At 44.0% G+C, this 22,835-nt stretch overlaps 5 protein-coding genes across 6 annotated transcripts; 2 read left to right on the top strand and 3 right to left on the bottom strand.

Annotated features, from left to right (window-relative positions):
• Positions 1 to 631: 631 nt before the first annotated feature.
• Positions 632 to 7,587, bottom strand: gmnn (geminin DNA replication inhibitor). Of its 2 annotated transcripts, none has more exons than XM_088364313.1 (7): positions 7,435 to 7,587; positions 5,866 to 5,943; positions 1,959 to 2,060; positions 1,725 to 1,869; positions 1,578 to 1,660; positions 1,144 to 1,254; positions 632 to 1,051 (listed from the first exon to the last, which is right to left on the bottom strand). In XM_088364313.1, exons 2-7 carry the CDS (start codon positions 5,932 to 5,934, stop codon positions 869 to 871), a joined length of 693 nt encoding a protein of 230 aa, XP_088220439.1. In that variant the 5' UTR covers positions 5,935 to 5,943; positions 7,435 to 7,587; the 3' UTR covers positions 632 to 868. The 2 variants fall into 2 exon arrangements, with proteins under 2 accessions (XP_088220439.1, XP_088220438.1); XM_088364312.1 differs by lacking the exon at positions 7,435 to 7,587 and adding an exon at positions 6,302 to 6,692.
• On the top strand, positions 7,588 to 10,665 carry c21h6orf62 (chromosome 21 C6orf62 homolog). Its single transcript, XM_088364320.1, has 5 exons — positions 7,588 to 8,931; positions 9,007 to 9,183; positions 9,363 to 9,488; positions 9,641 to 9,775; positions 9,868 to 10,665. Exons 1-5 carry the CDS (start codon positions 8,803 to 8,805, stop codon positions 9,991 to 9,993), a joined length of 693 nt encoding a protein of 230 aa, XP_088220446.1. The 5' UTR covers positions 7,588 to 8,802; the 3' UTR covers positions 9,994 to 10,665.
• On the bottom strand, positions 10,659 to 12,002 carry acot13 (acyl-CoA thioesterase 13). The gene is made up of 3 exons (XM_088364327.1): positions 11,661 to 12,002; positions 11,373 to 11,557; positions 10,659 to 11,262 (listed from the first exon to the last, which is right to left on the bottom strand). Exons 1-3 carry the CDS (start codon positions 11,742 to 11,744, stop codon positions 11,103 to 11,105), a joined length of 429 nt encoding a protein of 142 aa, XP_088220453.1. The 5' UTR covers positions 11,745 to 12,002; the 3' UTR covers positions 10,659 to 11,102.
• Positions 11,384 to 14,127, top strand: tdp2b (tyrosyl-DNA phosphodiesterase 2b). Its single transcript, XM_088364300.1, has 6 exons — positions 11,384 to 12,289; positions 12,367 to 12,488; positions 12,638 to 12,793; positions 12,867 to 12,958; positions 13,045 to 13,163; positions 13,331 to 14,127. Exons 1-6 carry the CDS (start codon positions 12,158 to 12,160, stop codon positions 13,796 to 13,798), a joined length of 1,089 nt encoding a protein of 362 aa, XP_088220426.1. The 5' UTR covers positions 11,384 to 12,157; the 3' UTR covers positions 13,799 to 14,127.
• Positions 14,128 to 15,904: 1,777 nt separating this feature from the next.
• Positions 15,905 to 22,244, bottom strand: tmem64 (transmembrane protein 64). Its single transcript, XM_088364305.1, has 3 exons — positions 20,999 to 22,244; positions 19,569 to 19,724; positions 15,905 to 19,256 (listed from the first exon to the last, which is right to left on the bottom strand). The coding sequence occupies exons 1-3, from the start codon at positions 21,668 to 21,670 to the stop codon at positions 19,053 to 19,055; spliced, it is 1,032 nt and encodes a 343-aa protein (XP_088220431.1). The 5' UTR covers positions 21,671 to 22,244; the 3' UTR covers positions 15,905 to 19,052.
• Between the last annotated feature and the right edge of the window lie 591 nt (positions 22,245 to 22,835).

Genomic DNA, 22,835 nt, shown 5'->3' with positions numbered 1-22,835 from the left:
GCTATGCGATAAGTGGGTCGGAAAATATTCAAATTAGTCACTATATGTTTAACCACTGAAGAGGGAGCAACAGCAATGTCAAAATACTAATTAATTTATGCACACATAGTTATTCAATCAGAACACTGACAGCACACACAGCTTGGTAACCTTTCCATTACACATAAGGCAGAGCTCATTAACGTCATGACACATTGATACATTCAGTAGATAAGACATGAGGATATGTTTTTCCTTCTTTTCCCCTCCCATTTCTTCCCTTCCGTAATCCTGCTTGTGGACAGTATAAACCCTTCTGATCTAGAGTCTGACGTGGTTGTTTTTCATTTGTTGAAGTGCATTGTGTACAGACTGCCGTGAGACAACCCAAGAGCTTGCAAATAAAGAACCAACTATTACTCCACATCTTTGTTTTCCTTGCTCAACGACGGACACCTTGAAGAAAACGCAACACCACTGTGAATTGTGCCCAGTTTTTGCTCAGTTTCATGTTTGGAAAATAATTGCTCAAACAAGATGCTAGCGTGCAAGTATTAGTGTCGTGTCATGTCAAACTGCCACCATACGACAGCAGCAAACAATCCAAACCACTGTCAAAAACTTGACTTTTGCAGATGTATAGAACATGACATTAGACGGTGTGTAAAACATTTATTTTAAAATACAGCATGTACATCAAAACATTCAAGTGCCTCCCAGCAAATGAAAAAAAAAAAGTAGTCATTTGCTCTCGGAACACTGACAGGGCCACATGTGTTGGAGGACGCCACGCCTACGGATTTCCAACAACTTTAAAATATATTTCAAGTGGGGAAAACAATTTATTTGGAGCCATTTTGGACATGCCTCTCATATCCCTTGGGTAGAGTTAATGCTGCTGCTGCTCTTCATCCACATCATCTGAAGTTTGTTCCTCTGCCTCACTATAACTGTAATCTTCATGTTCCTCACAATCATCTTCATCTTCTGCCACATCACGTTGCCCTTGTTCTTCATTCAGTGCAAGGCTCTTCAGTTCCTCCAGGTTGTCTGGTCCCTTCCCAGTCAGCCTCTGAACAGAAACTAGCGGCTTTAGTTGCGACCCCGACAAGGAAGCACTCATGAACATTCAGCAGAGCACATCGTGTCGCGTCGAGCGCATACCTCGATCATGTCGGCCATGCGCTGGACGTGATCGGACAGCTCGCGAAGCTCCTCATTGTCGCTCTTCAGCTGAGCAATTTGCTCATCTTTGGCCTCAATGTCTTTGTGCAGCTGGTTGGTTTTCAAAGCGGTTGATTAAAAAAATGCAGGCGAGAATGGGCAGGTCGGGCTCAACTTAATTTATGAAAAAAGGACTTAAGTGTCATTCAAGAGCTGACTTGCGTTTAAAGTCATTAATTAAAAAAACATACATGTACAACAAAATTTAAAAACGGCCAGAAAATAAATGTAAAAAAGTAAACTTTAAATTGGCTTGGGGGGGGGGGGGGAGTGGGTAAATAATCCCAACCAGAAACTGAATTATTCCCCCATAAGTGTGCATGTAATAGTTCCTCGGCTCCACTGGCCAACTAAACAATAGAACCTTAACTCACCTTCTCATTCTCCTGTAGAACATCAAACAAAGCCTTGCGACGCTCTTCTGCCATTTCCTTCCAGTAAGCAGGAGGAGGTGTTTCTACAAAAACAACAAAGAGTTAGCTCAAGTAGAGGTAATATTAGCAGACAAAATGTCATCTTGCCTTTGATCATAAGCTCGTAGGCATCATCGTTCAAAGAAGAAACATCTTCAGTCTGTGTTGACTTCACTTCCACCTTCACCCTTTTCAAGCCTCTGCTTTGCTTGTCAAGCCACTGTTTGCGTTTGGGGATGGCACCCTTTGCCGCCTGGAACCACAGAAAAGCCCAAATTCACTTTTTGTTCTAAAGAAAAAAAACAACTTCAAACTAATTTACTAAAAAAAAATAACAGTCACCTGAGTCGACTTTCCCAAGTCACTGTTGACTGACAAGGGCTGGAGGACTTGCAACTTCGTCCTGGAAGAACTCGAGGACTCAGGCGCTTGTGAGAAAAAGCTCTGAAAGAGCAATGTCACGTAAAATGTGACAAAGATGACGAGTTAATTTATACAAACTGTCATTTTAAACCTATTCCAATTGGGGTGAAAGTAATTTATAAAGTTATTTAGAAAATTGCCTATTACCTTCCTAAGAATTTTTTATTTTAAGTCTAATGATTGAAAAAAGCCAATGAATGTTTGTTTTGAGGCCTAACATGGCAACCTTTAAGTTGGTTATTCAATATACCGTATTTTCTGCACCATAAGGCGCTACGGGTTAAAAGGCGCACTCAGTTGCGGGGTCTATTTTGTGTTTAATCTAAACATGGGGCGCACCGCATTATAGGGCGCATGCGTGCCATGACTTACGGTAAACAAAAAAAAAATGTCATGTAAGCAGACAGTGAGTTTGGTTGTACTTTATTCTGCTGTTTAAACATGTACTCTACTGTACTCACATTATTGTTACCATATTTTCACGACCATAAGGCGCACATAAAAGCCTTTAATTTTCTCAAAAAACGAAGGTGCGCCTTTTGTGCGGACCAAATTCAAAAATCTGTAAAGTTGTTTTGTGTGGCTTCCGTAATATACAGGTGTAATATGAAGACCCGATGAACCAATCAGAGGACATACGTTTTATTTTCAAAGTCAAAGTTAAAGTCAAAGTCAGCTTTATTGTCAATTTCTCCACATGCCAAAGACACACAAAGAAACCGAAATTTCGTTCCCCCCTATCCCACGGTGACAAGACATGGCTCACAACAGACAAACAAGTAAACAAGTACAACAAAAGCGTGCTGAATAAATAATGAATAAATAACACAATAACGTACGTAGATCCGGATATAAAAAAAAAAAAAACAATCAGAGGACTAGGCGTAACACGTAGGAGTACGTACCTTTGCTGCCATTGGTAAATAAATACAAATCTGTAAAGCGACGTAATAAACATGCATAATATGTAGACCTGATGAACCAATCAGAGGACATTACGTTTTACGTAGATCGGGGCGGTAAACCAATCAGAGGACTTCAGGTAACACGTAGAGTACGTACCTCCGCCGCCATTGATAAATAAATACCGTAATTGCCGGACTATAAACCGCACCGGATTATAAGCCGCACCAGCTAAAATTCAGGGATATTTCAGTTTTTTTCTTACATAAGCCGCACCGGACTATAAGCCGCACGTGCACACGAGTTTTTTACAAAGAAAGACAGTACATAGAAAGCCTTTTTAACGTTTTAATAACATACTTGAACATGTCTTTCTAAACATTGCCTGTGACGCAGCAGTAGTACCGCAGAAGTGTGCACGCGAGTTATTAGCAAAGAAAGACTGGACACAGAAAGTTTTTTTAAAGCTTTAATAACATACCTTAACATTTCTTTCCAAACACTGACGCGGCAGTAATACCGCAGCAACACGGAAGTAACACAGCAAAGTCACTGAGACGCGGCGATAACACAGCAGCAACACAGCAGCAACACGGTAGCATAGCACTAACAGGGCTGGTTAAAAAAAACATACCAGTAAAAGTAAAAAAAGAGCCGTCTTCATCTTCCTCCTGTGCACTGAAACCATCAAAGTCTTTCTCCTTAGTGTCCGATTGGAATAGCGTTAGATATCCTTCGCCTCACACTTTCTCAGTCTCTCTTTCGTCGTCGCTTTTATGCATTTCTTCGAGTGTGAAAAGGGTCTGTTCATGCTAATCTTATTCATGCACGAAGCGCTAAAATACATTAAACTAGCGAGCGACATGTATAGCTTAAAAGCGGCATCGTATGCATTTCTTTTGTCCCCCATAATGACGGTTTGTGTATAAAAGCTTCCTGTCTTTGTGTGAATGCGGGTGTGTGCGTGATGCGCGAGATGATCACGTCTTCTTCGGGGCATTATCTCTTCTTTGTCTGTCTCGCTCTTGCTTCCTGCTAGAGCGCCCCCTGGAGACCGGAGGCCGTAAAAATCCATAAGTACGCTCCAGAGTAGACACAAGATAATGTCATCAACATCGACTGGCTTTGGCTTAAAAGCGGCATCATATGCATTTCTTTTGTTCCCCAGGATGACGGTTTGTGTATAAAGGCTTCCTTTTCAGTAATGTCCGACTTGATCGCGTTCTGCGTGATGCGCGAAATGTAAACACAAACTAGCACGTCTTCTTCGGCGCATTATCTCTTCTTCGCCTGTCTCGCTCTTGCTTCCTGCTAGAGCGCCCCCTGGAGGCCGGAGGCCGTAAAAATCCATAAGTACACCGCGCCGCCGTTTAAGGTTCAAAGCAACCTTCTGAATAAAATGCATTAAAAGTTCACCTTCATTACAACTTGTTTTTGGTGAGCAAAATGTCCGAAGAATTGAATTTAAATGCTGATTGATTGGGTTTTAATACAATGCAGATGGTCCAAACAGCGCCACTGCTTTGTGTAATCTCTGAGTGATATGGCAGAGTAAGAGAAAGGGTTTAGAGCACAGGTGTCAAACTCAAGGCCCAGGGGCCAGATACGGCCCGCCACATCATTCTATGTGGCCCGCGAAGACAAATTGTGCATCAAATTCATGTGTCATTACTAGAATTGCAAATTGTCTTCACTTTTAATATCTTTTTTTTTAATATTCGACCAGTTTTTACTCATCTGATTTGAAAACGAGTTATTTGTCAGTTTGTTTTGTAGCTTTTACTGTATATAATAGTGTTAAGAGTAAAAGTGATCAAGTCATCACAAAAATCACGAAAAAAAATCTTATATAAGCCGCACCTGACTATAAGCCGCAGGGTCCAAAATTATGGAAAAAAGTCGCGTCTTATAGTCCGGAAATTACGGTACAATCGTTTGTGCAAAGAAAACAGCATTAGGACCCCAAATAAAACGATCTACGTAAAACGTAATCTACTCTGTTTGGTTCATCGGGTCTATATGTTACACCTGTATATTACGTCTTTGTGTGGCGAAAGCCACACAAAACATCTTTACAGATTTGCACAAACGATAGTATTTATCAATGGCGGTGGAGGTACGTACTCTATGTGCTACGTACAGTCCTGATTGTCTTTTGTCCCGATCTATGTAAAACATAATGTCCTCTGATTGGTTTATCGGGTCTTCATATTACACCTATATAACATGGAAGCCGCACAAAACGAGTGTACAGATTTTGGAATTTGGTCCACACAAAAGTGTGGTTTTTGAGAAAATTAAAGGCTTTTAAGTGCACCTTAAGGTGCAGAATATACGGCACGCACGCGCGCACACACACACATGTGTATATATATATATATATATATATATATTCAAATAGACAGTTCTTAGACAGTGTTACCAATAAGATTTGTACTTATTGACTACTGATTTGAATCCCTCAAGAGAAAATTCAACAGATTTGCAGATATCAGGAATCCTTTTAAACGGCAATATGTTGCCCTCAAACGCACACAGGTGTCAAACTCAAGGCCCGGGGGGCAGATACGGCCCACCACATCATTTTATGTGGCCCACGAAGACAAATTCTGCATCAAATTCGTGTCATTACTAGAATTGCAAATTGTCTTCACTTTTAATCACAACTATTTTTTAAAATATTTGACCAGTTTTTACTCGTCTGATTTGAAAACAAGTTATTTGTCAGTTTGTCTTGTAGCTTTTACTGTACATAATATGAGGTGCTCATACATTTATTTAGGTTGACAGTCATAATGGCCCTCCGAAAGAAGCTATGACTACAATGCGGCCCGCGAAAAAAATGAGTTTGACACCCCTGCTTTAACAGCTTCTGCACGCCCCAAAAAAACAACCCCAGAATGTCTAGCTTTTTTTTCCTCACCTTGACGCCCACTTTTGCGTTCTCGTTGTTCTTGGCTCGGCCACGTCTCACTTTGGCACCGAAACTCATCTTGCAGTCCTTAAAGGCCCAGAGACATCGGTATATGTATAAATCGGTTTTAGTTAGCTTATGGGCTTATAAATATAAATTGACGATCAAAACAACGAAAAGGAAGCTGTTGCTCTGAAAAATATAATTTAAATTTGCCGCGCAGACGAGTTTGACTGCACCAAACCGCCAGCCGGAAGTGACGTCTCAAGTTGTTCGCGTTTAGCTTCAGTGAATGTAAACAAAAAGAGAAGCGGGGCCAGCGCGGAGACGTCGGGCCAGGCTTGCGGCCAACCCAGCTCGCCCAGCCGTGCCTTCCATTCTCCTGGCGTACGTTCGTTCGCGGGACGACAAGATGGGTTGCGTTCGCCTGATAGGATCCACGAACCGGACAGTGCGTGCCTGCTGTGTGCTCGTGTTCACAGTGGCCTGGTTGACTGTCATCTTTCCGGTGACTCTGCTGTGCATCGGGAGCGGCTAGCGTGCTATCACTCTTATTGTTCATTGATGTTGACTTCTTGTTTTATTTTTCCTGTGTTGTTTACTTGTATGTGCGTTGTGAACTCTGTCTTACGAAACGTAATTTCGATCTCTTTGTGTGTCTTGACATGCAGAGGAATTGACAATAAAGGAGACTTTGACTTTGAAAAGTATGTCGAAGCGTGACGGGAGGGGCACAATTGAGAAAACGTGCTCAGCTCGTTGAAAAAATGCGATTTAAGCAATAAAATTAAAAATGCGCCTAAAACCTAAACCAAACGCTGCAGATGTTCATTTCTTCATGCGCAGTGGTCAACTCGGCACTCTAAAGCCCCCAAGAGCACTTTTTTCTATGCCAACCTAACCAGAGTGACGGGAGGGGCACAAATCATAAAACGTGCTCAGCTCAGCCCAAGTGAACTGCTAGATTCATCATATTCTGCGTCAAAAGAGGTTTCTGAATCGGATAAAATGATGCTAATATTGCCGCTAGAAACGGAGCTGTCGCTATCATCTGCCATCTGCTGTTTGGGTTTGTTGAGATCCGTTTGCACAACATGTGACGTCACAGTAATGGCGCCACCAGTGTAGCTGCGTGCGGAACCCGATCGATAAACTGGCATTTAATTTTAGCTTTATGACGTCACAGTAATGCCGCCACCAGTGTGGCTGCGTGCGGAACCCGATCGATGAACTGGCATTTAATTTTAGCTTTATTCTTAGTAATCGCTGTCCATTTTTAATTTCCAATGCGGCAAATGTGTTCTCTTTATACATTCTATCAAATTTCGTTCTAATTGAAAAAAAAAAGGGATGTCTCTGGGGCTTTAAATCCGCCGTGAAAGTGACAGCAGCTTTAAAACGGAGAACAAAACAAACAAAATGTCGGCAGCATGGTATGCTAGCAAAGGCAGCGCCAATTTAAACCAACTTTAGGCCGTCTAGCAAGACTACGGTGTGCTAACGAGCGGTAAGTGACAATTAGCCACTGCATAGTGCTGTAAATATGATTTAAATTGAGTCACGTAATTGTCATCTTACCGTTAAAAGGCGCAGAAGTTTACAAAGGAAATGCTTCGTGTGCAGAAAGACTCGCGCAACTGGTTTAAGGTCGCTCGCAAGGGGTCACGTGACAAACTCGCCCACAATTGGTCCCGCCCTGTCGTTCTTCGTGCGTGACGCGTCAAACAAACGTCACGTGTTTGTCCGGCAGCCATTTTGGAGAAGCTTTCCGACACAGGAGGGCTTCGCGAAGCTTGTTTTTTTTTTTTTGTGGCCGTCATTAATCCGACCGAAAAAGGGCGACGTACCGAGTGTGTGCGAAAAAAACAAAACCGCTGGACACGAAATAATGGGCCCGCCGCCGGGAGACAGACCGCTTCGCACGTCGACTGAAAGAACGGGGGACTTCAGCTGGACCGTCGATTTATCTTGACATGGCATGCGGCAGCATATAGGGCAACGACGGACGGAGGGAAAGATCCACAAGCTCTTAAAAGACGCGACACAAGACGTGGGGTTATTTTAGTTTACAGATTAAAATAAGTAATCCCTACCGAGTTGTTGACGTCGCGATCTGAACTTGACTAGGGAGACGAAATGTCGAGCTCACGCGCTAGCTGCCTGTTAGCTTTTTAGCATCGCGCAATACTGGCGAGGACATGTAAAGAAAGATGACCGAGTCGTAATCGAGAAGCTTTCCCCTTCCTGAAATAAAAGAAAAAGTAACTCGGACCCGTTAGGAGATAAAATGTAGCTTTGATCGCTGTTAAGTCAACGGTTAGCCTGCTAGCTCGATTTAGCTAGAGTGCTAAAAATACAGCATGAGCAGCAGCAGCACGAGGACTTGCAGGAGCAAGTAGGCCGCAAGCCATAAAGCGGCAAGGAAAATGTCAGACAGCCTTAGTCGTCTTGTTCCTCTTCCATGTGTGCCAACGTCTCCCTGCCATGCTCGTCCGTATTTCCGGTCCAGTACACTCAGCCATGGATGAAGCACTTTGAACCTACCCCGAATCTTAGTCCGCTAGTCCTCCATTTCACCGAGCGCCGCTATGGGGCTCTATTCTAGGAAGTAATACTTCTAATAACCAGCCACATTTTTACTCTTTTTATTTTAAAATCTGCTGAGAAAACCTGTAGGCAGCTGTCTTCGCGTCTTAAAATGATGGATTTATGAATAACCAACAAGGTGATGTAGTCTTAGCGAAAATCTCGCGCCAGAAGCCTTGTTCCCCTCAAAACGCACAGGAAAATGATTTGATATGGTGTTGTTTGGTTAGAAGACCTGTTTCAGTTTTTAGTCCTCGAGTGGCAAGTGTACAGACGCGGTTAGCGCTCCATCAACTAGAAGCGCAACCCTAAAAATTAGTAGTCAAAAAGGGTCAAAAAGCGACACCATCGCAACTGACCATGGGGGATCCAACCACGCGACGAAACCAAACCAGAAATCGTCTCCGTGCCCAACTGCGGAAGAAACGGGAATCGTTGGCCGATCAGTTCGATTTCAAGATTTACATCGCCTTTGTTTTCAAGGACAAGGTTGTTGTGCAGACCAACAAAAACTGACCAAATGTTTGACCATCACCTCATATGCTCATTTGGCTGTCTCGGCAGAAAAAGAAGTCGGCGCTCTTCGAGGTTGCCGAAGTGGTGCCGGTGATGACCAACAACTATGAGGAGGACATCCTGCGAGGCGTGCGGGATTCTCGCTACTCGCTGGAGAGTTCCATAGAGCTCCTACACAAGGATGTGGTGCAACTCCACGCCCCACGATACCAGTCCATGCGAAGGGTATGCTCATGAATGCGTGACGCTGCTTTTCGTTCCGTGAAAGGGCCTTACCGCTTTACCATTAGCCATTCAATTTTTATCTTATTGAAACGAGACAATGTAAAAAAAACTGTTAGCCTACAAGCACGCGGCGCTGTGGTGGAATACATGCCTTAATGACGGCATTTTCTCTACATCAGGACGTGATTGGCTGCACGCAGGAGATGGACTTCATTCTTTGGCCACGCAACGACATTGACAAGATCGTCTGTCTGCTTTTCTCCAGGTGGAAGGGAGCCGATGACGAGCCCTTCAGGCCCATTCAGGTCAGAACCAGTGGCGGGAAAATACACTTTACATTTATAAAAGTAATTTGAACGAGTAGGGAAATAACCCATTGACATCCATGCTAAGTGTAGAATTTGGATCCAGCTTGTCATGTCAGCGGGGCACTGTTAAATTCCCATCATTGTTTCAGGCCAAGTTTGAGTTCCAGCACGGCGACTACGAGAAGCAGTGCTTGCACGCGCTCACTCGCAAGGACAAAGCTGGAATGATCATGAACAACCCTGCGCAGTCGGTCTTTCTCTTCATGGATAGACACCACCTACAGGTCAGACTCAGCTGCCTGCGTCAACAGTGCGATTGAACTTGTTTTTCAAGGCGATTTTTTTTTTTTTTTTTTTTCCGTGCATGTTTTTGCAGACCGTTCAGAGCAGGGCGACGGTGCTGAAGCTGTGCAGCCTGTGTTTGCACCTCCCCCAGGACCAGCTGACCTGCTGGGGCGTGGGCGACGTCGAGGACCACCTCAGACCTTACATGCCTGACTAGGCTACTTCCCAAGGGCGGACACGCCCTCAAAAAAAAAAAAAAACTCCACCTCTCGATCCTCCATCCCTTGTCTTGCCTTCAGGAGCCATCTTGACCCCTTCTCCTCCCTCCTCTCTCCCCCTCTCATTCCCACTCAGTCATCTATTTTGTTTTCCGGCAACCTGCACGAACATTGATTTGGAGCGATGGGTCGCTGTGGCAGTCACAGTGGCAGGCAGGAACTCTTCTTTTATGTTGGAAGAGAAACACGGACATGATATTTAACCCTTGTTGTCACAGGAAAAAGTGTTTTGTTTTATTTGTCGTTTTCAGGAAAACCAACTTTGGGGTGTAACACAATTGTAATAACATCGCGAACAATATGACGTTCAATCATATGTGCCGATTGCTTCTTTTCTGGACTGGAGATTTCACTTTTGTGCGGGTTTGTGTTATGCTGGAATCACTACTGATGTCTGATTTGGGATACACGCTCTTTCAATGATGAGAATAACTATGCAGCTAACTAAAGCAAACTAACATTTTCTGTTTTGATTTGATCAAATTGCTTCTCAATTGTTTTTTCATGTTCATGACAAGTGTGTCCTGTTGAAAGTTTGAGGCTTTTTTTTCCTTTTTGTTCTGTTGATCAATACTGCTGAGCATATATCAATAAAAATAGTCAATTCAAAATTGTCTCTATTTCTTTTTTTATTATTGTATTACTGACTTTATTTACAACTTAAAGCCTGTTAGGCAAAAATCTCAAAGGAGCCATAAATCAAAGTCTTTTTGTATGACTATTGGAGAACTTTACAAACTAACAATTTGAGACTAAATGAAAGTGTAACCAAAGTCACCTTTTTAAAAAGGTGAAAAATAAAACCTGATAATATTTGGCAAAAATAATTTATGGAGTAAGAACAAAACTGACAATATGAAATATTTTAAGTTGTTAGAATTATATTGGAGAATAAAATACCTTTGCAATTTGTTTTAATTGTCAAGTGAATGAAGTGTTCATACAAAAATGAAGGCAAAATGATACAAGGGTAATATAACATGTATAACATATATAACAATAACATGTCAAACTTGTTTGACATGTTACCTCCCCTGGAAGCATGTGTTTAGCTGCTGCCGAGGTGTTTGGTGTGCCGTCCCTGCGCGATCAACTTTCCTGTGGCCTTGCTGGTCAAGTCCACGGTAGAAAACGCCAACGTTCGTCCCTCCTTCAGCACTTGAGCCGTGATAAGCACGTCCTCGCCCAGCTTGGCTGCGTTCATGTACCTGCACAATTATACAAGGAAAGATCAGAACCTTTCATGACGAAGAAAAAAAATGGAACATTTTACAGAGGAAGGGGGTGAGAGATAAAGATGTGTCAAGAAGCAACTGACGTGATATTCATGTCGACGCTCACTCCGGGCGCTCCTCTGTCGCTGTACATGATAGCCATGGTGGAGATGACGTCCACCAGGGTGGCCGTGAGGCCGCCGTGCAGCGTCCCGAAGCCGTTGGTGTGTTCCTCGGCCACTTGCATCTCGCACACCACCTTGCCCACCGACGCCGAGACCACTTCTACCTGGACACATGGGACAATGTACAAACGGAAAGACAGGACCGCCTCAACATCTGAACACTCGACTGAAATAATTCCATTGTTGTTGAAACGGCTAAATACTCACCTTGTTTAGGACTCGGTCAAAGCCTGGCTTGTCTTTCATAACCCGCATTATTTGTTGGATTGTTTTTAAAGACGCCGATGCCATTTGAATAATTGATACCTTACCGTACCAACACCTTTACTTGCAATGTCAAACTAAATCCGGAAGTTGGTTGATTTTTACGGGGCGAAACATGACTAGAAAGGAAAATGAAATTATAAGACATATCAGATATGATAAATGACCATAATTAAACGTTGAAAAATCATGAATTCCGTAAAATAATTTAAAACGCATTCATCTGAAATTTTAAAAGCTTTGGTACTTCTGACATTCGTGCTCGGAAACAAAAGGTAAAAACACCCGGAAGTGTTCAATAACGGACACGCGCTTGCTAACATAAACAGGAATGCATATGTCAACTGCGTCGTGTTATTTTGTCTTGTAATCGCATTACCCTTTCGAAAGTCTCCTTATGAAAATTCATTTTATAAGCGGTTAGTTAAGTTTTTTACAGTATGGCTTCAACGTCCGACGCCAGGGATGAAGAAGAGAGGCGAACTCGACTATGCGAGGAGTTTGCCGGGTTAACGAGCACTGACAACATCGTGGCGCAGTGCTACTTGGCGGAGACCGACTGGGACATGAAGGTACACGTTTTGATTTTCCGAAATGTGTAGTTAGTAAAGATGACTGCGTGGACACCCGCTCTTCGCTCCTTGTCCAGAGAGCGTTGAACCGTTTCTTCGATGCTGACCTGGAGAAAGTGTTTGAGGAGTCGCTTTCACACCAGGAGCCTCCAACCAAGAAACAAAAAGTGGAGGAGGCAAAAGCTCCTGCAGCAGTAAGGTCAATACTGCACAATGCTCAACATAAACAACAGTTAACTGTGAAGGATTGCTAATACCGATGAGCAGTTGGACTACATCATGTGCATTATGCTTTATGTGATGAGCTCCTCCCTGTCTTACCACGTGTTCCCATTGAATTAATTGCAGCATTGATTTAATGGCAGACAGTCCCGGCTCGTCGCCTCAACCCCCCAAGGACATCGACAGCGGCTCAAGACTGACGCTAATCTCATGGAACGTGGACGGTCTGGACACAGAGAACCTGGCGGAGCGTGCCAGAGGCTTGTGCTCCTATTTGGTGTTGTAAGACCCCTTTAACATCACCTTTTTTGTTGCGATATATTTTAAGATTTGTTTCCCCTCCACTCCCACATAGATACACTCCTGATGTGGTGTTCCTGCAGGAGCTCATTCCGCCTTACGTAGAGTATTTGAAGAGACGCGCTGTTAGCTACTTGATCATTGAAGGTGAAATGCTTTATGAGAATTCTTGAGGTGGTCATATTTTGGTTAAGTTAGCCCACTCTTATTGTCAGTGGCTTGTTTCTGAGCAGGTGGCGAGGGCGGCTACTTTACCGGCATGATGCTGAAGAAGACGAGTGTCAAGTTGCTGGAAAGCCAAATCGTGCCTTACCCCACCACTCGGATGGGACGGAATCTGCTCATGGCGCAGGTACACCAAAACTGACAGAAATATTAAAAAGAAAAGTTATTGACAATTTTTCTTCTTATAAAATTATTCAAAGTAACATCGCGTATCACTTTTTATCCTGTGATTGAAAAAAGTTTCTCATGAATGAACAACTTTGGGCTGTTGGCTTTTGCCCCAAATGCCGTCAGGTGACGTTTAGGGGCGCAAAGGTATGGCTGATGACGTCCCACCTGGAGAGCTGCAAGGAGCATTCGGGTGAGCGTATGAAGCAGCTGCGCGAGGTGACGCGGCAAATGCAGGAGGCGCCCGATGACGTCAGCGTGCTGTTCGCTGGCGACACCAACCTGCGTGACGCCGAGGTGGTGAAGGTGGGCCTGCCCACCAACGTGTGTGACGTTTGGGAGCACCTCGGGCGCCAGGAGCATTGCCGCTACACGTGGGACACCCATGCCAACTCCAACAAGAGCCTGCCCTACACCTCCCGCTGCCGCTTCGACCGCGTGCTCCTGCGGCCGGCCGCCCACCCTCGAGCGATCCGCCTGGATCCCGACCGTATGGTCCTGGTGGGCTTGGAGAAGCTATCCTGCGGCCGCTTCACCAGCGACCACTGGGGCATCTACTGCAGCTTGAGCACCACCGTCAGCCACACATCTTAAGGGCAGCAGTGCCTTTGTTTCAGCCGCTCTTTCCTCACGTCGTCACCTGGTAAATATTTGTACTATTACACGTGACAACAAATTTTTTGTTTTTTGTCCAACATAGAAAATGTAGTATTGGCGTGCGGCCACCAGAGGGCGACACTGCATCAAATTTAATTTAATGTTTAATGGTTACACAATGCTCTCTTTTTTAACTGATTGTTGCATTCTATTATAAAATTATTAGACCGTTTGTTCTTGAAAACCTTAAAAGTTAAATCCTTTCCGTTTTATGTGTGAAAACCTTTCAAATTCAGCCTTTGACAAAATAAACCCTTATTAGTTGAGCAGTTTTTTTTCTTTTACAACTTCTCAAATTAAGAACTTCTGTTTTTCTTAAATAAAAAACAAAAAAAAACCCGGTTTTGTAGTTTCTTCTAAAGTTCCAACATAGACACTAACTTTTTTGGGTAAATTATCTGATCATGTAAATTAATAATTTACAACTACAGGACTGTCTCAGAAAATTAGAATATTGTGATAAAGTTCTTTATTTTCTAAAATGCAATTAAAAAAACAAATGTCATACATTCTGGATTCATTACAAATCAACTGAAATATTGCAAGCCTTTTATTATTTTAATATTGCTGATTATTGCATACAGCTTAAAGAAAACTCAAATACCCTATGTCAAAATATTACAATATCATGAAAAAGTAAACTAGTAGTATTCAACTAATCACTTGAATCCTGTAATTAACTCGAAACACCTGCAAGGGTTTCCTGAACCTTGAAAAACACAGCTCTGTTCAGTAAACTAAATCACAAGTATGGGGAAAACTGCTGATCTGACTGCTGTCTAGAGGACCATCATTGACACCCTCCATCAGGAGGGTAAGACGCAAATAGAAATTTCTCAAAGAGCAAGCTGTTCAGAGTGCAGTTTCAAAGCACATCCACAAAAAGTGTTGGAAGGGGGAAATGTGGCAGGAAACGTTGCACAACCAAGAGAGATGACCGCAGCCTTAACAGCATTGTGAAGAAGAGTCGCTTCCAGAATTTGGGAGAGCTTCAAAGACAGTGAACTGAAGCTGGAGTCCAGGTATCAAAAGCCACTGTTCACAGACGTGTCCGGGAAATGGCCTACAATAGCCGTATTCCCATGGTCAAGCCACTTCTGAAGCATCTGACTTGGGCTATGGAAAAGAAGCACTGGACAGTTGCAGAGTGGTCCAAAGTCCTCTTTTCAGACGAAAGCAAGTTTTGTATTTCATTTGGAAGTCAAGGCGCCAGAGTCTGGAGAAAGGCTGGAGAGGAGCAAAATCCAAGTTGCTTGAAATCCAGTGTGAAGTTCCGAGAGTCAGCAATGGTTTGGGGAGCCATGTCAGCTGCTGGTGTTGGCCCACTGTGTTTCATCAAGTCCAGCGTAAATGCAGCTGTGTACCAAGAGATTTTAGAGCACTACATGCTTCCATCTGATGAAAAGCTCTATGGAGATGATTTCATTTTCCAGCATGATCTGGCACCTGCCCACAGTGCCAAAACCACCAGTAAATGGTGTACTGACCATGGCATTACTGTCCTCGATTGGCCTGCCAATTCCCTTGACCTGAACCCCATAGATAATTTGTGGGGTATTGTGAAGAAGCTGAAAGACACCAGACCCAACAATGCAAATGAGCTAAAGGCCGCTATTGAAGCATCCTGGGCATCCATAACACCTCAGCAGTGCCACAGGCTGATTGCCTCCATGCCAAGCCGCATTGATGCAGTAATCCATGAAAAAAGATTCCCAACCAAGTACTGAGTGCATTAATGGACATTTTCAAATGTTTGATTTTGTTTTGCTGTTATAAATCTTTTTTTTTTTTTACTTGGTCCGAGGAAATATTCTAATATTTTGAGATAGGATATTTGAGTTTTCTTAAGCTGTATGCCATAATCAGCAATATTAAAATAAAAGGCTTGCAATATTTCAATTGATTTGAAATGAATCCAGAATGTATGACATTTTTGTTTTTGTAATTGCATTACAGAAAATAAAGAACTTTATCACAATATTCTAATTTTCTGAGAAAGTCCTGTTGTAGATGTTGAATAAAATAAAAACAAGTCAAACAGGATGTAGTAAAAGCCATTTTAATCAGTTTCTCTCATAAATAACACTGAACAAAGGTGTCACACTGTGCATAAATATCCACATATGTCTACACGTATGTATATGCATACTTACGCACTATCAAATTGTGTGTTTTAAGAAAATACAGCATGTGTGTACAGTAATGCACTTAATACCGACCGGGGAAGTGTCATCTTCCCTTTGAGTTACTTGTTGCATAACCAACACTAATTTCATACAGAACCTCTTCCTTTTTTTTGCATTGATTAATACGACCCAAAATCAAATACTCTGCACGTATAAATAAAAAAAAAAGTCAAATGGTTTTTTTTTGCGTGCATGCCAATCACAAGGTGTCGACGCGGCTCATTAATTATTCACGAGGCAACGAGATGCAAACTCTGGAATGTGGGTACTCCGACTCGTTCGCTTTACAAAATCAATCTCATGTTTTGCATGAGGCCATGCAAATATTATTGCTGAGGTCAAAACCGGAGGGGGCCCCTTTAACCAGCAAGCCACCGAATAAAAGCAGAAAACCAAAAACGATGGATGGAGGAGCCCTTGTGTGTATTCCACAACACTTTGCAAATTGTTGAAAAAACTTAAAAAGCTTATTTGCACATTCATTGTTTATTGTTTAAGTGCCTTTGTTGATTGTCAGCTTGCTGTCAGAAAAATACCCCAAATAAAAGCAAAGACAAAGACGTGAGGCTTTGAGGTAAACACAAAGATATTTCCAGTTGTCTTTTTCCCCCCAAAGAAACATTGAGATGAAATTGAAGGAAATCTTGAGATTAAAGTTGCATCTTTTGTTGTTAAAAAAGTAATTTTACATTTTCAAATCTAAGACTTTTTTTTTCTATTCCGCAACTTTTTTTCATTGTAAGTATTGGACTTGCATCTTGACGTTTGTCACAATCTAAGCGCAGCTTGGCCTGTACGTTTACTTGCGGGGCTGCAACTTTGCTTGAACGATTTTTTAAAAACTTTAATGTTCGACTTTATTGTCACAATATTGCTAAGATGGTACTTGTAAAGCTACAATTTTGTTCTTGTAATATTCTTAATATTCACATGACTTTGTAAATGGAAACGTGGCTACGCCTGCAACGTTTGTCTTCAAGCTACGACTCGCAATCTTGTCAACTTCATTTACAAAATTTGGACTTACCGTATTTTTCGGACTATAAGTTTTTTTTTTCTTAGTTTGGGTGGGGGGGCACTTATATGTGAATTTTTTCACAAATTTTCAAAATTAAAAAAATAAATAAAATGGAACTGCGATGTAGCAAGGGATTACTGTAATTTGAACTGCAAGTTACGGCAATTGTTTACATAAAGGACAAAGGAATTGATCACGGGACGACGAAGGGCCCCACGTACTACCGGCATCATTAGCGGCTTTGTTTGTAAGTGACACGGAAGACAAAGAGATTTAATGATTTGGAGTGACACAGAAGGTTTGAAAAACTATTATGGCTTTTACGCACGCCCGGTCCTACTCTACGGAGCTCTCTTTCACCTCCGTGGATGGAAGTCGGGGGCCGGCGCCCGGCCGGGTGGCTGTCTGGGGACGGTGGATTGGGCTCGGACATGGCTTTTACGCACGCCCGGTCCTCTTCTACGGAGCTCTCTTCCACCTCTGTGGCTGGAAGTCGGGGGCTGGCGCTTGGCAGATGGCTGTCCGGGGACGGTGGATGAGGGTCGGACACTGCTCCTACGCACGCCCATGTCCTATTCTACGGCGGTCCCAGCCACCTCCGTGGCTGGAAGTGCCACCTCCAAGGCCACCTCCAAGGATGGAAGCCCACGCCGCCACACGTCTGGAAGTCGACGCCGGTGCTTGGGGCCGTGTGGCGGTGAACTATTTGTTATAGTTATTTGACATATTTTATTTTGTGTAGCAACTTGTATACGTTTTTATCGTTACAGTTCAGTAGTTGTTGGCTCAATGAACTCTTGTTTTGTTAAATAAAGAGCCGTTTACCAAACCCACATCTTTCCTGGTACTTTGTTAACGCTACAATATAGTTATACACTAGATCTGTGGAATCACATCGAGGCTGACGTCAGCGGCGCACGCGCGGCGTTGTTGACAAAGGACGAGGAATTTGATTGATGTTATATGGGTTTGTGGAATATTTAGAACTGCAACTCAAGACGAGTCCGACATCAGCGGCGCGGCGCATACGCGGCATCGTTTACATAAAGGACGATCGATGGATTTAATGAATTGGAGTGACACAGATGGTTTGATTAACGTGTTATTTATGTAATCGTTATTTGAATAACACTGAATGTTACGTCCGGCCCGTTCTCAGGTCCTTGTTTGTGTATATGTTACGTTAGCATACGGTATCGTTTAGCCTATTATTGCTGGTTCATGTCTGTTCTTGTTGTTGGATTTTGACAAATAAATTTGCCCCAAAAGTGCGATTTATAATCCGGTGCGATTAATATATGTTTTTTTTCACTTTATTGTGCATTTTATGGCTGGTTCGACTCGTACTCCGGAGCGACTTTTAGTCCGAAAAATACGGTACTCATGAAGCTACTAGCGTTGTCATCACAACTGCCTTCTTTGAGTCCTAATTTCACTCAAAGCTCCTTCATCGTTTTCAGTTGCAAGGTGGTATTAAAAAAATATGAAAAGAAATGATAGCACGTAAAAAAAAAAAAAAATCTCGTCATAGTATTTCTTTTAGCTTAGTTTCCAACATTCTGGAATTAACTACTCTCTTAAAAAAAAAATCTCAAATATTTTTTTTTCTCACGTTATTAATCGACGGGAAAGGCTTCTCTCAGCGTATTTAAAACATTCCTGAGTTTTACGTCTCAACCGATCGGCGTGAGTCACCGTCCCAAAAGTAAGACACTGAACTCAAAAGCACTCAAAGTCACAAAAGATGACCAATGCCCTTATCAATACCGTTATGATTATTGTTGTTATGCTTTGTTTTCAGTTGCTGACACACTCAACGTGTTAGGAAAGAAGGTGCATAGGTGGCCATTCGTCCAAACAAATCAAGTTGACATTCAAAGTGTTATTTCACTGACATCTCTTGAGGTCCCTTCACCGCTCGGTCCAAAAACAAAACAAAGCAAAACACCTACCGGGCATTCCAGAGTCCAACGCGATCGCTTTATGGTCACACCACGTTAACAATGGCCGCCGTGCGTTTGCCACAGTACGTGAATCCTGCGTGGTTGCCGGCGGCGGTAACGGAGGGTGACGAAGACAAGCCGTTCATGTGCGAAGATCGAAACTCTATCTGGCAGGCGGCGATGGCGGCGTTGAGCTCCACCTGAGCGCGGTGAACCACGTAGAACATCAGCCCAATGCTGACCACGATCTGAAACCAGTGAATGGAGAAATGTAAAAAAAAAAAAATACTCATACTATGATTATTTTGGAATATAAAATTTTGGAATATAGATTTCATATCAATATTTTTACCAGGAGGAATTCAGAAAATTCAGAAAGGCCTGTTTGCCACGACGTCCTAAAGCAACAAACCTCCCGGTCAGACCTATCACTCTTTCGGCATTTTTAACTGCGCGTGCAGTAAATGTTTTCATAGTGAGCTAGCGGATGGAACGGAACATTTGGTTTCTCGAGCCGCACTCGCGCTGTGACATATCGCTCATTGGCGACAGTGAGCTACCTGTAGAGCGAAGACAAAGTAGCCGCTGACGCTCTGCTGGGCAATGACGTCCTCCATGGTGCGCAGCGTGCTGCCCAGGTAGGAGTTGAGCAGCTGGGTGGGCAGCAGGCCCACTGACGACGCCACGAGATAGTTGGGCAAGGACACGTCCGTCACCTGGCACCAACGTACAAACTTGTCAGCAAACGCTTGCCGCATCACAATTTCGCGCAATATCAATAAGGTGCTGCCTGATCACATGTCGGAAAAAGTCCAGCTCTTATCAGGGATGAATTCCGTCCGAGAGCTTGATGAAATGTGTGTGTGACCTTGGACTGTAGTGTGGCCGATAGCAGTGAGCAGGCGCCGTGCAATTGCTCCAAGACAGCGCCATGTGCCAGAGCGCATTTATGTTCACAGCGCGATAGTGCAATGGGGTGGGGGTGGGGCTTTGAAGTCAGTTTGTCCATGAAACTGGTGTCAGGGACAATTTTGTTGCCTTTCAAAATCATTGCAATGATCTAATTCATATTCAATGCAGCGGGGCCAAGAGACCTTTGACCCCGGAGCTACAACCCAACAGCTGCGACAAGCAGAAGGCTGAATGCAAAAGCACTTGCCTGTTCCAAGCGGCATGCCGGAGAGTGAGCGAACGAGACGAGCAGACATACGAGTCTTCCTTGTTTGTCCACTACGAGTCTTCCTTGTTTGTCCATGTCAAGCAGCTAGCAACGCAAGTAATGACTAAAGAAGCGTGAGTCGGCCCAAGCCGGCTCCGAATGGCTTTCATGCTCTCTGCTTCGCCCTCTGCGATGTTACTGCCCCAGATTCATTTACTACAAGCTACAACAAAGGGTTTTTTGGAAAGCTAACGGTTAAACTAATTACAACCCTCTCTAATTGATGACAAAAAACTGAGGATGGAAATGCTACTTAAGTGAAGAACTGGAATTGTGGCTTGTGAGGGGCTTCTGCTTGAGATGGCCGACCACGCTTATCGACACAAAGGGCACATGAAAGACAACCCCATCGTACGAGTGAACCGCTGCACGCTGCGCTGAAATCTGAGACGTGTTTAAAAGTGCCACTGGCGATAATTTCGCCATCAAGTTGGAATGTTTCAATAGTCAGAAAATGTAGCAACGTGTGTTGCGCTCTTCTGAAAATAAAGTTTGGTTACAAAGTCAAGGTTGCGTAATTTGACAGGAATGATGTGAGGTCATAATGTTTCCAGAAGCAATCACAAGAGGAATGCAGTCATTCTGGTGCCTCTCTCCAAATATTAATACACAGCTCGAGTAGAACTGCTTTTAGTCATATTTCAAGAAGCGACTTCTAAAACCTCTCATTTTCCTGTCGTGTTGTGTTTTGTCTTTAAATGTTGATGGTGCGCTACTTGGTGTATGAAATGCGTTCTTTGGAACGTGAAGTGTGTTGCTGGGGCTACTCACGGAGAAAACTGCATTTTGGAGTCCAAAGGGGATGGGGGTGAGTCTCGCTAAGGCCACGACTTTGAGTCCGCTGCCACCCTCCACCACGCGGATGATGGCGCTCAGCCGCTCGCTGGCGCCCACCTTGCGCAGCGCCCAGTCCGTCAGCAGTCGTTTACAGGCCAGGTGCGCCACAAAGGTGCCGATCAGCACGCCCACCATGACCAGCCCCACGCCCAGCACGAACCCGTACAGGTATCCGGCCGCCACGTTGAGCACAATGTAGCCCCAGCTGCACGGGAAGGACACGCCGATAAAGCCTACCACAAAGAGCAGGGCCCCCGCCAGGCTGTCCAGGCCCTCCACCCAGAGCAGGAGGTCCTTCAGGTGCTGGCGGACCAGCGCCACCGAGGAGAAGCACAGGCCCGTGAGGACGCAAGCCAGCAGGGCGCTTTTCAGGCAGAAAGGGGTGACTGAGCACGGGTGCCGGGATTCCACGCCAACCTCTCCTGCCGCCGCCTCGGGGTCACCGTCCGCGTCCCCGCCGCACGCCAGCAGGTCCATCTTGTTGCACTCGTCACCTGCGCCGCTCTTGTGCAGCCATCGGCTGAGCTGGTTGTGTGCCCTGCCGGCAACGTGTTTGGCGAGTTTGGCGAGCAGCTGCGCGCCAGGGGTTGATCCCGTCAGCGACATTGTTCAACCGGAAGGGGGCGGATGCCAGCTGGGGCTGCAACTGTCACCTTTCAACAGTTGCCCTCTTGTTCCTTCATAGTGGATGCAAACTGGAATTCACAGACATTCTTTGTGGCCGACCGGAGACACAAATTGTCCTGCTGTTGTACAAATCGTTTAACTCGTGGTGGTGGACGTGACGTCATCACGTCTCCTCGCTCTGTGGCCCGGACACTTTCTTGGGATCATGTTACGGTCATTGGACGGAAGAAGATAACCAACAAGTGAGGGGGTGCTAAGTAGAGAAAGTTGTTTGTTGAGACTCACCCTGTCCGGCTGAATGGCTTTAAATAACTGCACGGCTAGCTACTAGCTGCCTCGCTGCAGGGCTAAATCCACCCACCACCGTTTCAAAGCCATTTCGTCAGACTGCATTGCGACACTGCAAAGCACGCTCTTCAACCTTCATTTTTATTTCTGTCGTCGACAAGTCGTTTCCTGCAAGGGCTCCTTCTCCTCCTTCTACTCCTACTTCCCGCTGATGTCCCAGATGCCAAGCAAGTGGCAACTGCCCCACACGTGACCACGAAGCCGCCCTTTCTTGGTGCGTCAGACCAATCACAGAGCTCTCCTTTGATATCGCGAGAATTTGTTACCGGTGACGTTTAGTTTTCCCCGTGATCTCGTTAAATGTCAACAACGTAGCCACATCACATTTTTACAAAATGAACACGCTCGTTATTTATTTTTCGCTCGTATTGTTACAGTTTGCCCACTTTATATCAATATAAATATTTGTTGATTTAAACAAACTGACGTGCTGTAATATCCCAGAATGCTCGTGGCCTCTCGAACACACTAAATAAATATAATTGTATTATGTAACTCTTTATATTTACGTTATCTAGAAACCACACTGCAACGTTGTCATTCCGTGAGCTGTTACTGTTAATTATTATTCACGCTCACATGCACTCTGACCCATTTTGTGTACATAAGACCCATTCGGGGGCAAAAAACACGTACGGTTAAGGACGTAAGGCGATGGACTGCGGTTGAATTGATGATGGGCGCACGTTTTGACTGCTCTGTCGCCTTCTCGTGGTAATTGTCTGAAGCACAACGACGTGTGCCATCGGCTATATTTATGTTTATATTTATATATAAATAGCATCAAACGACACAT

This window comes from Syngnathus floridae, chromosome 21, assembly GCF_059516105.1.
Source record: "Syngnathus floridae isolate MCC-2025c chromosome 21, RoL_Sflo_1.0, whole genome shotgun sequence".
NCBI lineage: Eukaryota > Metazoa > Chordata > Actinopteri > Syngnathiformes > Syngnathidae > Syngnathus > Syngnathus floridae.
The sequence above is the reverse complement of the archived record's forward strand: the minus strand, read 5'-3'. Positions and strand labels throughout refer to the sequence as shown.

Bases quoted from the DNA above. Each gene is read 5' to 3' on its own strand.
- gmnn (XM_088364312.1), bottom strand. From the start codon at position 6,418: ATGAACAATAAGAGTGATAGCACGCTAGCCGCTCCCGATGCACAGCAG. The intron at 5,944-6,301 runs GTTCGTGGATCC...TGGGCCTTTAAG, and splicing joins CAGCAGGCACGCACTGTCCG to GACTGCAAGATGAGTTTCGG. The intron at 1,870-1,958 runs GTGACTGTTATT...CTGTGGTTCCAG, and splicing joins ACTTGGGAAAGTCGACTCAG to GCGGCAAAGGGTGCCATCCC.
- c21h6orf62 (XM_088364320.1), top strand. From the start codon at position 8,803: ATGGGGGATCCAACCACGCGACGAAACCAAACCAGAAATCGTCTCCGT. The intron at 8,932-9,006 runs GTTGTTGTGCAG...CTGTCTCGGCAG, and splicing joins CCTTTGTTTTCAAGGACAAG to AAAAAGAAGTCGGCGCTCTT. The intron at 9,776-9,867 runs GTCAGACTCAGC...ATGTTTTTGCAG, and splicing joins TGGATAGACACCACCTACAG to ACCGTTCAGAGCAGGGCGAC.
- acot13 (XM_088364327.1), bottom strand. From the start codon at position 11,744: ATGGCATCGGCGTCTTTAAAAACAATCCAACAAATAATGCGGGTTATG. The intron at 11,558-11,660 runs GTGAGTATTTAG...CCATGTGTCCAG, and splicing joins TTGACCGAGTCCTAAACAAG to GTAGAAGTGGTCTCGGCGTC. The intron at 11,263-11,372 runs GTCAGTTGCTTC...ATAATTGTGCAG, and splicing joins AGCGTCGACATGAATATCAC to GTACATGAACGCAGCCAAGC.
- tdp2b (XM_088364300.1), top strand. From the start codon at position 12,158: ATGGCTTCAACGTCCGACGCCAGGGATGAAGAAGAGAGGCGAACTCGA. The intron at 12,489-12,637 runs GTCAATACTGCA...AATTAATTGCAG, and splicing joins AAAGCTCCTGCAGCAGTAAG to CATTGATTTAATGGCAGACA. The intron at 12,794-12,866 runs GTAAGACCCCTT...ACTCCCACATAG, and splicing joins TTGTGCTCCTATTTGGTGTT to ATACACTCCTGATGTGGTGT.
- tmem64 (XM_088364305.1), bottom strand. From the start codon at position 21,670: ATGTCGCTGACGGGATCAACCCCTGGCGCGCAGCTGCTCGCCAAACTC. The intron at 19,725-20,998 runs GTGAGTAGCCCC...CGTTGGTGCCAG, and splicing joins TCCAAAATGCAGTTTTCTCC to GTGACGGACGTGTCCTTGCC. The intron at 19,257-19,568 runs GTAGCTCACTGT...CACTGGTTTCAG, and splicing joins ACTTTGTCTTCGCTCTACAG to ATCGTGGTCAGCATTGGGCT.